Source organism: Buteo buteo, chromosome 3 (genome assembly GCF_964188355.1).
Source record: "Buteo buteo chromosome 3, bButBut1.hap1.1, whole genome shotgun sequence".
NCBI classification, from domain to species: domain Eukaryota; kingdom Metazoa; phylum Chordata; class Aves; order Accipitriformes; family Accipitridae; genus Buteo; species Buteo buteo.
The window spans coordinates 6,222,703-6,233,925 of NC_134173.1; the positions used below are offsets into that span (position 1 = coordinate 6,222,703).

The 11,223-nt window shown below is 40.8% G+C and overlaps 1 protein-coding gene across 1 annotated transcript; it reads right to left on the reverse strand.

Moving 5' to 3' along the window:
* Nucleotides 1–34: 34 nt before the first annotated feature.
* Nucleotides 35–10,980, reverse strand: CHMP5 (charged multivesicular body protein 5). The gene is made up of 8 exons (XM_075022743.1): nucleotides 10,807–10,980; nucleotides 5,730–5,834; nucleotides 4,928–4,974; nucleotides 3,227–3,320; nucleotides 3,075–3,146; nucleotides 1,869–1,977; nucleotides 1,366–1,478; nucleotides 35–639 (listed from the first exon to the last, which is right to left on the reverse strand). The coding sequence occupies exons 1-8, from the start codon at nucleotides 10,873–10,875 to the stop codon at nucleotides 589–591; spliced, it is 660 nt and encodes a 219-aa protein (XP_074878844.1). The 5' UTR covers nucleotides 10,876–10,980; the 3' UTR covers nucleotides 35–588.
* Nucleotides 10,981–11,223: the final 243 nt, after the last annotated feature.

Below are 11,223 nucleotides of genomic sequence, written 5' to 3' on the forward strand. Positions count from 1 at the left end.
CCAAATTAACGGCCAGAAACACCACACGAAGGCGTCAGCTGATCTACGTGATTTTATGTCTCCATCGAATACATAAAGTTAACGATAACCCTATTTATTACAGCTTCCCAGAAGGTTACAAGGATGGTAGCGTAAAAGTCTCGAGACCGCAGGAGTTTAAAAATTGCTTTTGATTCTTTTATCAAACGAGCATAGTAATAAGGGAGCTATTTTACAGAGAGTGAGCAGCGGCGCACAGTCTTGGTTTCGAGAAAGAGAAACATAATACAGAGTCAAAATAAACCTCAGCTATCGACAGCCACCACTACTCTTCACATCATACTTTGTCCAGAAGACACGGAAATCGAAACCTGTCAGACTTGACTGCTTCCACTGAAGGGAACTGTGCCGAATTTTCCATTAATAGAAAAAGTCAGTAGCAGAGCAACTTTCTTCAAAGAAAGAACACCACCAGCCATTGATATTGCCTTCTAAGATGTAGTGATATTAAGGTTACACTGGAAGGACAAGTTCTCCAGGATTTAAAAAAAAATTCTTAACGTGATTCGTAAAGTGTAGTTCATTATATCCACTGTGTTTTTGAAACATTTATGTTGCAGGGATCTTTGGCAATCCAAATTCATCCACCAATACACCATCCTGGAAGAAAGGGAAAGAAGCAACAGGTTAACAACTCTCCACCAGCCAGAACGTTTCACAAAAGTTTCCTTACAATTTCTATAAAGTGATATATCTGTAATTGTCCCTGTGTGACAGCTGGGGTCAAAATAAGAGCAATGATGTTCTCCCTCACTATGAAGCTGTATTAAAGCCCCAAAAGCAAACACACAGAAGACTTTCTTACGTTTTTAAGAATAACTGTAGTAGGAGCTGTAATAGTACTTCATTCTACCTGCAGTCTGACTCACAGACTTGTTAGACTCATGTTAGACTCACAGAATCATTTAGGTTGGAAAAGACCTTTAAGATCATCGAGTCCAACCGTCAACCCAACACCACCATGCCCACTAAACCATGTCCTGAAGTGCCTCGTCTACGTGTTTTTTTAATACCTCCAGGGATGGTGACACCACCGCTTCCCTGGGCAGCCTGTTCCAATGCCTGACAACCCTTTCAGTAAAGAAATTTCTTCTAATATCCCATCTAACAGGAGTTACAAAATGCCAGTTTAGCTCTTTAAAATATAATAAAGAGCATTCAGTACACTGTACTCTCTCATATATAGCATCCAAAATATGTAAAACTTTAAGCACATTTTCTTGTTCAAAATATTAAGGATTCCAAATATCAAGCAACCAACATAAATGTAACTAATCCAAAACAAAAAAATACAGGTATTTTGCTTTTAAAGAGGAAAGGACTCACTTTGTTTTTTGTGTCAGTAGGAGTGACATCTGGGATTGCTGGAGCAGATGCAGCTTCATCTAAGTAGGAATTGTCTTCATCAGCTAAAAGCTCATCACCTAACGCATCCAGTTCTGGAATTGAATTATGTTGGTTGAAAAATTATGCAAGGAATTCCTTTTGCAAAAGAAAAGTCACTCTTACAGAGAAACAGGATTCATACTGAATGCTTACATTCATACTCATTCAGCATTATTTAGTCATCAGTCAGGAATACACACACACACAATGGAGAGAACCTTCTTTCCGTCATTGTAGCATTCCATCAGTGTATCTCTCATGTTTGTCTCATACTCTTGTTACTGCTCTTAAAGGAAATGCAGCTTTTATGTTTAAAAAAGTGATTAAAACTTTTTTTTTTAAACACACTTAAAGTATTTGACTAATGAAATTAAAAATCACTGTATGACTGCATGATGATTTTTACATTCAGTAACGTAAAAATCATCCTCCCCCTTCCTCACCTGCTTCCAAGTCATCTTCATCAATCTCTGGTGTTCCATAGCTGCGACTCAGTGCCTCCTGGACTTCATTGGCTTCTTCCATCATATCCTCTAACTGATCTTGTATGTCCTGAAGCAAGAAACAATTTCAACTGGTCCATATTTTATAGTTTTAGTTAAACTTATCAGAGATTAATCAAATTCAGTTTAATAATTCCAACATACAAGGCACTCAAATTTGTTAATGCATAAACTGTTTTTTGAAGCAGCATTAATACAAGTCAAGACACATGCGTTCAGGACTATAGTGTGGCCTTAACTACTATTAAAATTACAATAAATGTATGAGGTAGAAAAAGAGGAACCTTGAAACAACATCTCTGCAAAATCCTCTTGTTTTAAGTATTCTTCAGGGTAAATTGAAAACCTCTAATAAAATACCCAGAGTCCAGCATCATCTTGAAAAGCAGGAGAGTTTGAAATCTAGAGAAATTAAATCTACCATCTGGAGAATAAGCACTAACCTGAGTTGTGCCACAGCAAAATTTAGAAGATACTTTAGCATACCTCTTGGCACTATACTTGGTAAAACTAAGGAGACGATACTTGCCTAAAGGTTTACAATGCAGGCCATATATAAAAACAGCGTAGGAAAGAGGACTTAAAGGAATTCAGCACTGGCATTTCATAAGAGTTTAAGTACAGCATACTTTATATTTAGAGATCTTACAGGGGTTTTTTACGCATTTTCTGAAGACAGGCTCAGGCCTTGCAGACTTCTTGAAATTAAATTTTTTGTTTGGTTTTTGGTGGGGTTTTTTTGGTTGTTTTGGGGTTTGGTTGTTTTTTTTTTTAATCAGGCGCTACCTTGAACTGGGGGAGCAAAGGACTAATCTGCATGTTGCTAACATGAAAGAAAAAAAAAAAAAGAATACAAAAAAGCCATAGCAGGAAGTATTCACCAACATTTACGCTGAAATGCAGAGGAAAGAAAGGAGAGGTTAAAGATTAGCCCAGCAAGGAAACAACAATCAGTGCAGTAAGGCCAACAACTGACTGTGCAGTACCAGAGAAATCGGGAAGGGATTATGATGGTGTTCCCATAAAAAAGGGAGGCAAACTCATGTGAACTAAAACAGTCAGCTTACCTTTAAGTTACATAGTCCACTTGTCACTATTTTAGTACATTGTTTCTGTGCTTTAATGATTTAAACTATAGAAGCTCACCTCAATTTGATCAATTTTGACTTGCTTGTAAGCTTTCTTCATTTCTTTGACCCCCAGTTTCATTGCATCAACCTAGAATAGAGCCAAAAAACATGCTTGTATCTGATGTAGCATACACAAATTAAACAAATGTGAGATTAATATACTGGTACCGTTGTCTTTGTATCCTTCAATGCCTGAATAGTGTAATTAGCTTGTTCCATATTAAAAGACTGCTGTGATAGATTATCCCTCTGTTGTTCATACCTGTTAAAAACAATGCAAATAATGGCTTTAAAACACCACACTATTTATTGCCACAAAAATTCTTAATTTTTTTTAAAAATTGAAAAATCAGCAGCAGTAGTCTAAAGATAGGAACAGATGGTCGGGTGTTTTTTGTTTTTTTTTAATTTCTTATAAACAATCACAGAATAAACAGCTTCATAAAAATCTGGCCATACCCATTTATGTGTATTTAAAGTGGACAAAGCGACTCCTGAACTAAGCTTCTGTTTTAACTGACAGCAACACCGTATTTGTATAGGCTAACACAGTAGGTGAGGATATAGCAAAAGTTTTAATTGCTATAAGCTAGAGATGCATGCCATTGCTCACTAATGCTGTAAGCAAAATGGAAGAGATGCAGGTTATCCAAACCACAATGACTCTGCACTGGAGCTTTGCAGGGCAGGGAGGAGGGGGAGGATAGAGTAGCAAAAGGAAACTGTTAAGGCTAACCAGCAAGAAGAGGGAGACTTTAAAAATCAAGAAATCATCCTTCTCAAAGCTAAACTTGTATCCAATCAAGAATGTAAAGTGTGTCAAGTTAAATATAAAAATGAAAGCATAAAAATGAACAGTGAGTCTTTCTTCAAACCCAAGGCAGAACATCTGCAAGACAAGGATGATCTGAATACAGAACAGCTTCTGGACAAAGAATGACTAAATAAATTACTGTTCAACAAGATGGAAAAGATATGATGATAGCCTATTATGAGGGGCCCAGTGACTGTAAATAGGGGAACAACTAACAAGTAAGATTAGCAGGCAGCATAGGTTAAAAAATGGAAAAAAAAAAACCAATCCCAGAAACAAACAACAAAAAAACAAACAAAACCAAGCAGTCCTTCTCATAACATCTAACTATTGCATTCCTTACCATAGGATATTTTGGATGGTAAGAGTTCACAAATACTTAACAAGTAATTGAGCAAGTCTGCAGAGGTACAATTCATCTGAGGGATATGAAATACAAGACGAAGGAGCTTTGGCTCAGATAGCATCTAAGAGATTTGCAGTTCAGGGAGTGTAAGATATTCCAGTGAAGCACCCCTGAACACTTGCCATGTTCTGACATTCTTTCCTTTGTATTTGTTGCTGGACACTTTTCAAGACAGTATAGTAGACTAGACCAGACCACAGGATCATCTATCCCGTCTATTCTGGTTTTTTTGCATAGACACAATTACCTGTGCTACATGTGCTCAAGTCCTAAAGGGTGTCCACAGAGAACAGGTAAATTTCTAGTAAACCAGACCAAGATCATTAAGTACACGATCTACAGTACTCAATTAATAATATAAAATGAGGCACTGTCAGAAAGTTCAGGACCCAAGCATAGCTTTAATAATGAGCAGATTTAGGTCAGCTTGTCCCAATCCAAATTTATATGCTCACATACAAGTAAGGCATAAATATGCTGATGCAAAATCTGTAAGGAGATGCTTCTGAAAGGCCAGCTAGCTTGTTCAGCATTTTTCTTTAAAGAATGCTCAGAAACAAGAGTACTGGAAAGATAAATGAAAGCGTGCCATCCCCCTTAAAGAAAACAGGCTTTCATTAATCCCAAACTGAGAAAGGTTTAAACTTACATTCGCTTCTGCTTTAACACTCTCAATGCCTTCTGCTTTACTGTATTCTGAAAGACACAATATCGTTATGTTAGGAAAAATACCTGACTTCACTCTTGATTATACTGTTTAAACTTAATGTATTGCATTTAAGTTTTCCAAAAGATTCCTCAGTTACCAATGCAAAGAGTTTAACAATAGTCACATTCAGCATTTGTCCTGCATTAATGATTAACCAAATAGGCTTGTAAGTAAAGCTTCTAATAGCAAATACTTTCAAATTTCTGGCTTTTAAATTTTTTTTCATAAGCAGAATACAAAGTCAAACTTAGTTCACCAGAACCACTTTCATCAAGACATTTTAATGGTCAGCATCAAATAATACTGCAAAAGGTACTTTAACAATACTGTTTATATTAGATATGCTTATTATTAGATATATTTTATATTACATGTTCATCCACTTTCAAAAATGGGTTTTCCTACTCCCTTTCTGCACAGTGCAGACCTTTTTGTTTTGGCTGATGAAGAAAACAGCCTCTCTACTAGACTTAATTCAGGTAACGGAAGAAGGGAAGCAACTTACTTCTGACTGAGGAATTACATTACACTTTGGAAGAAATAAAGACCAGTGAAAACACTGTTCAAAGATGCATGTCTAAGAGATGCTTCAGAATAAAAATAATCCTGCAGGATCTTTAGATCTCATCAGTAGGGCACGATGCAATTCTAAGAACCTGATGAACTGGCTAAATCACGCCACTACGTGACAAGAAGTATGAGTCACATCCTCTCATGCTTAAATCCCACAGAAGATTCTTACCTTTGCAGGTCCCTCTCTCATCTTCTTCATTTGATCCTTATACTTCACTAGTTCTGCATCAAGCCTAGCAATTTTCTTGTCAATTGACTCAGCTCTGCTATCCACCTTTAATACATAATGGGGAAAACAAACAAAAAAAACATTCATTAAGGTTTTATTCAGGTATTGGACAATAAAAAGAACAGCCTCAGTTTTATTATGCTTCTAACTGAATTGTTTCTTCACTCAGTGGTTTTATAAACAGTTTGTTGAGAATCCAAACCCAGAATCAAGTGAAACACCTTCTACAAGGAGCACAAGAAACATTCTGAGGTTGCAGGAAGCTCTGCCATTGTAACATGTTGCCATCACTTTGAGATGCTCCCTTGCACACCCACTCAAGTCAAGGTCTCTGTTCAGGAATTTCTGATAACTTCCAGTGCCAGGGACTAAACTGGAACGGAGAAAGAAAAACCTAAGTGTACCATGCTGGCAGATAGGGGGGCAATGCAAAAGGGACAGGGATATGTTCAGCAAGGCTAGAGGTTTATTTCTGGTGAGGAGAGAACGGTAATCCTTCAGAATAATACCTGGATTACTGGTTACGTTTAAGAAGCCCAGATTTAACCATTTTTTCAAAGGTGCCTAACTTATTTGTCAGAGAGACACTTTCCCCATCACTTCCTGCAAAAGGCGCCAGGACACAGCAGTTCCACCTGGTAGCTACTCTGAATTCTTACTGCACTTTTGCTTCAAATCCCAATAGTAGCTGCGTACCTCAGTAAAAGACCTCCAGCAGTCAAGCCCAACAGCCCTGCTGCAAAGCGTATCACAGAGCTGTCATCATGGAAATATTTTAACCCTTCTGCATGGGTTAAAAGTGATAATTACATAACCCAACATGGGTATAGATCATTCTAACAGCATAGACAAATTCATAAAAAACATAAAGAAAGCTTCCTTAATGTGAACCAACTATCACAGCATTTCTCTGGAAACAACAAAATAAAGCTTATTAACTTCTCATTCCAAGGAGCCTCTCTAGGGATTAGAACATACTGACATTCCAATTATAGTGTGAGGCCAATCAGTGCAAATTTACAACTTTGACTTGCTAATAGTGTGGCCAAACATGTATAATTATGCAGATTTTCATTTTGGTGCCTCAGTGATCCTTTTGAATCTCTGCTCTAGGACAGCAACATGCATTTGCCAGAGGCATCCTGAGCAGAACATTTGATATGAATGCTTCACACAAGACATTAAAGTGCCTGGGCACAGCTGGCATTGAAAAAATTGTATTAAGCTTTCTATGATGCCAAATATTTTACTAACAGCAAGAAAAAGAGATATTTGCGATTGCAAACCTCTTGCAGGCTCAAAGTGTAGCACCTCCTCAAGATCTTCATCAGCTAAATGTATCTCTGAGGTCAGCCTCCCTCACAGGGGAAACCCAGTTATTTGGTTTATTTATATGATTCTTTTAGGCAGTACTAGCAGAAAACAGAGACAGATCCTCCCACCTCGATTAACTACATAAAAATTGCACACACACGTTACACAGGACATTACACAGCTTTTAAAAATGAGAACGGACAGAAGAGGGGACAACGGATCTAATTTATCCAAAAGAAAACTAGACTGTGTATTAGGACTTGAAGAGCTGCTTTCTATTATTGACAAATAAGGCATGCTGAGGTACGTTTCGTTGCTAAAGAAGGGCCCCAATCTAAACAAAAGAAAGTGATCGTGGTATCCCAAATCGCTATTAAGCAAAATCACATTTTATTTCAATTAAAAAAAGAACATCACATACAAGACTGAGTTTTAACACTGTTGTCACCACTATTAGTCTTTTGTTCCTATGTTTCCTACTTACTACTCTGAAAAAACGTAAATTTGGAATTTTTTTTCAAAGAAGACAAAAACAATACCAATGCCACAGATCCTTCCTCCCACCAGCCTCATGGCAGCTTTGAGTCATCTGACTGTGCTCAGCCAGCAAGGATAAAAAAAATCTGCCACTTAGTGCAATGTCGAGGCAAGCACGGCAGGCGGGCAAGACAGCGAGCAGAAACTGCAAGGGAGAACGGGAACATGCCAGTGGAGAATAAGTGACAGGAGGGCATCACACAGCCAGCCGGAAAACTCGATAGTAACCAGCCATGGAAGAGAAGTAGGGAGAACTGTTCCCTGGGCTTTAGTAAACACTTCAGATTAGTGATCCCACAGAACCAGCTCTTTAAATGCAAAAATCTTGTTTTGACATCTTAAGGTGATGCTTGTTCTCTCACCACAGGAGAAAAAGTGTATTGTGTGCTGATCTTATTGGGTTCAGTCATACTACTTCTGCATACACAGGAAAGAACATCCAAAACACAGGCATAATTACCGCCCAAGAGTTGTCTACATTTTTAACAAATAGTAACTCTAAACATTAATCATTGCTCACCAAATACAATAACTCCTAACTGCCATTTAATGGCTAATTACCACTGAAGTAACACAGTAAGAGATTTTACAAAGCAATCTGACTCTTTCAAAAGATATAACAAAAATGTGTCTGAGATTGAAAACAACATAGAGGTGATATTACTTGTGTCTCCAAACTGTTGAATTTAACATGCTGAAGAAACAGTGCAAGTTTTTAATATCTCACACAACTCTTCAATAATAATTCACAGGCAATTTAAGAAAAAAAAAAAACAACTGATGATCTCTCTCATCTTTTAGCAGGACCTGTACTGGAGACTTCACTATTGGAAAACGACCTGAAAACACAGCAAGTTATTCTCAGATCAGATAGATTACCTCACGTCAATTGGCCCAAGAAGTTAATGCATAAACTTCAAACTCTAAAAGGAAGTATGTTTCTGCCCACACCTACTAGTATACAGAACTGTCTTAAATTTTAGTTCCATCCACAGAAATTTAAAGTTGTCAAAACAGGGCAAAAAGCTAACATGGAGCTCAGTAACCTTAACAGTGGTTTATAGACTTCCTCATACCAAGAGCTGTGCTTGGACCCAGCCCTTCATTTCTCAACAGCTGACCAACACAGGCTCTTGATTTCGTATCTTAAAAGCCACCCTGTAATCCCTCATGGGTTGCCAAGTCCCCACATATGTAAAATAAATCTGAAAGTCTGCATTTCCGTTAACCTATTGTCTTCTATAGCCAAATTTTCAGATAATGTCATTGCAGACAACTAGAAGACGATCAAAACTGCATGCAGCTCCTGGTGGGTAATGGTGATGACCACCTTTTTGGGAAAAAAATCCTAAATTCCTGGCATTGCCAGTGAAAGCAGCCATTTAAATTACACTTTTATGTACCCCCAAAATCCACTGGGATTGAACAAGCTCCTAGTGAAAGACAGCCTAATGGCATATTGAAATTTGGCCAGTTTTGTTATGATTTGTCTCAACATTAGAAAATGCACATTAACTTGGAACTGTCAAAATCAGCCCTCAAAAATCCGACTAATATAGAGTTGGTTGCTGTGAGGAAGAGATTTCCTGATCTTCTGCTTATAGCGCTGGAATGGCAAACTTAAGTATTAATAACAGTATCTCAGATGGATTTTGGAGTTCCAGACATCCACCAAAGCATTCACTGGTAACAATGGGAAAGCTCACTCTGATTTTTGAGGATATGCTTTATTTACTGTTCTAACTAAACATACTTGGAGCCATGTTTGGGTTCAACACTGCTAAAAAGCAATGCAGATTCTTTGCCAATAAAATAACGTACTGGGAAAAACAGTAACTGTGACCACTTCTCTCCTCGTCCCAGCCACTGGCATACACAAGAGACTGACATGCATGGGTTTGTGTAGGCAGCACTGACAAATATCGGGTATTTAACTGAGAGTCTCTTCACTGGGTTGCAAAATAAGTTTTCTGGGAGGAAAATAGTGATTTTCCACAGAAACGCTTTGTTGCCAAGTTCCAGGGACAATGCTCAGTTACCCTCTACTTACACCACAACCATTACTGACGTTTCACCTAACTTTGTTAACCACTCGGACAAATATTCAAGACCTCTGTATTCTTTCTTCACCTCTCAAAATTAGTTTACGACAGAAGGAGTGGTAAAAACATACCCTGGTTTTCTTCGTAAACTTAAAAGCCAAAAAGAGACTATGAAATTACAAGATTAACCTTCTTAAAAGTTTTCCTTAACCTTCTTTTCAGGCAGGCCAACCTTACAACACCTGTGAAGTGTTCCACCACGTGTTTCCTCAGCATTTCTTACTCGGTCTGGGCTTAACTGTCCACCTGCACACGCCTTTGCCATGGACCCTATGGCAAGCTTGCCTGTAGGAGACGGAACAATCTTCCTCAGAAAGTGGGATTTGCCCTCCCACCTTCTGTATGGAACAGAGGGGCTCGTTCCCTTGCTCCTGTCCCTGCCTTCTCGCAACTTGGCACGGCGGGAGTTAGCGCGTGCGATCAGAGCAGCGAAGCCCTCAGATGGACATATTGGAAATATCCACAAGGACGTAAGAAGAGCCAGGCCTTACACGCCCATCGCGTGCATCGATTTATGGGATGCGCTCCTACACACAGCGAAGAAACACAGGCGCGGGCGTGTATCTGTACAAGCGTACAAGCGCTGACGCGCAGGTGCGCGCTAAAACACACCTGTGTGTGTGCGCACACACAAACACACCATGCCAAAGCACGGCCGTGTAGCTACACACACTCAAATACACACACCAGCAGACCCGGTGCCCGCACGCCGCTCTCTTTCCACCCCCGGATACCCAGACGCACACCTGTGCACAGGCGCATACCGACACCCACATCCATCCGTCCGTCCGTCCATCTATCCGTCCACAGTCACACTCACGGGCTCTGCCTCCAAACCACCGTACGCCCACCGCCCCCCCTCGCCGTCCCTCCGGGGCGGTGCAGGCCCGGAGACGGTCACTGAACTCGGGGCCGAAGCTCCACACCAGCGGAGGCGGGCAGGGCCCGCGGGCCGCCGGCCCTCCAGGCTCGCCCTCAGGCCCCGGGCCCGCCGGGCCTCACCCCGCCGGCCGGGCCCGCTCCGCCGCTCCCCCGGCCCCCCCACCCCCGGGGAGGGCACTGACCGTCCCGATGCAGTCGGTGAGGCTGGGCGGAGGCGCCTTCGGCTTCGCTTTGCCGAAGAAGCGGTTCATGGCGGCGGTGCGTCGGTCCCGGTAACAGAGCTCCCCGCCGACCCGGAAACCCACCGACGGCCAGGCCCCGCCCCCCGAAGCGCTGGTAGGGCGGCACGCCCCCCGACTTCCGCCCTCCTCGCGACGGCGGCGGGCTGCCATTGGCTGCGTGGGGCCACAGCGGGTGAGGGACGGCGATGACGTACGGGAAGCGGTTTTCTCCCTCAACACATACACACTGGGTCATCGTTTCTATGGCACGGGGCTTGCGCCGCCTGTTCGACGCCGCCGCCTACAAAAATACCGTTTGAGTTACATCAGTACCGACATTCTGTTATTCTCCAATATAAAAGACCCGTAGCTGTAGAA

Excerpts from the sequence above, each read along its gene's own strand:
- CHMP5 (XM_075022743.1), bottom strand. The coding sequence starts at position 10,875 with ATGAACCGCTTCTTCGGCAAAGCGAAGCCGAAGGCGCCTCCGCCCAGC. Across the intron at positions 5,835-10,806 it reads TCACCGACTGCATCGGGACG|GTGGATAGCAGAGCTGAGTC; the intron begins GTCAGTGCCCTC and ends TATGTATTAAAG. Across the intron at positions 1,479-1,868 it reads TGAAGATGACTTGGAAGCAG|AACTGGATGCGTTAGGTGAT; the intron begins GTGAGGAAGGGG and ends ATTCAATTCCAG.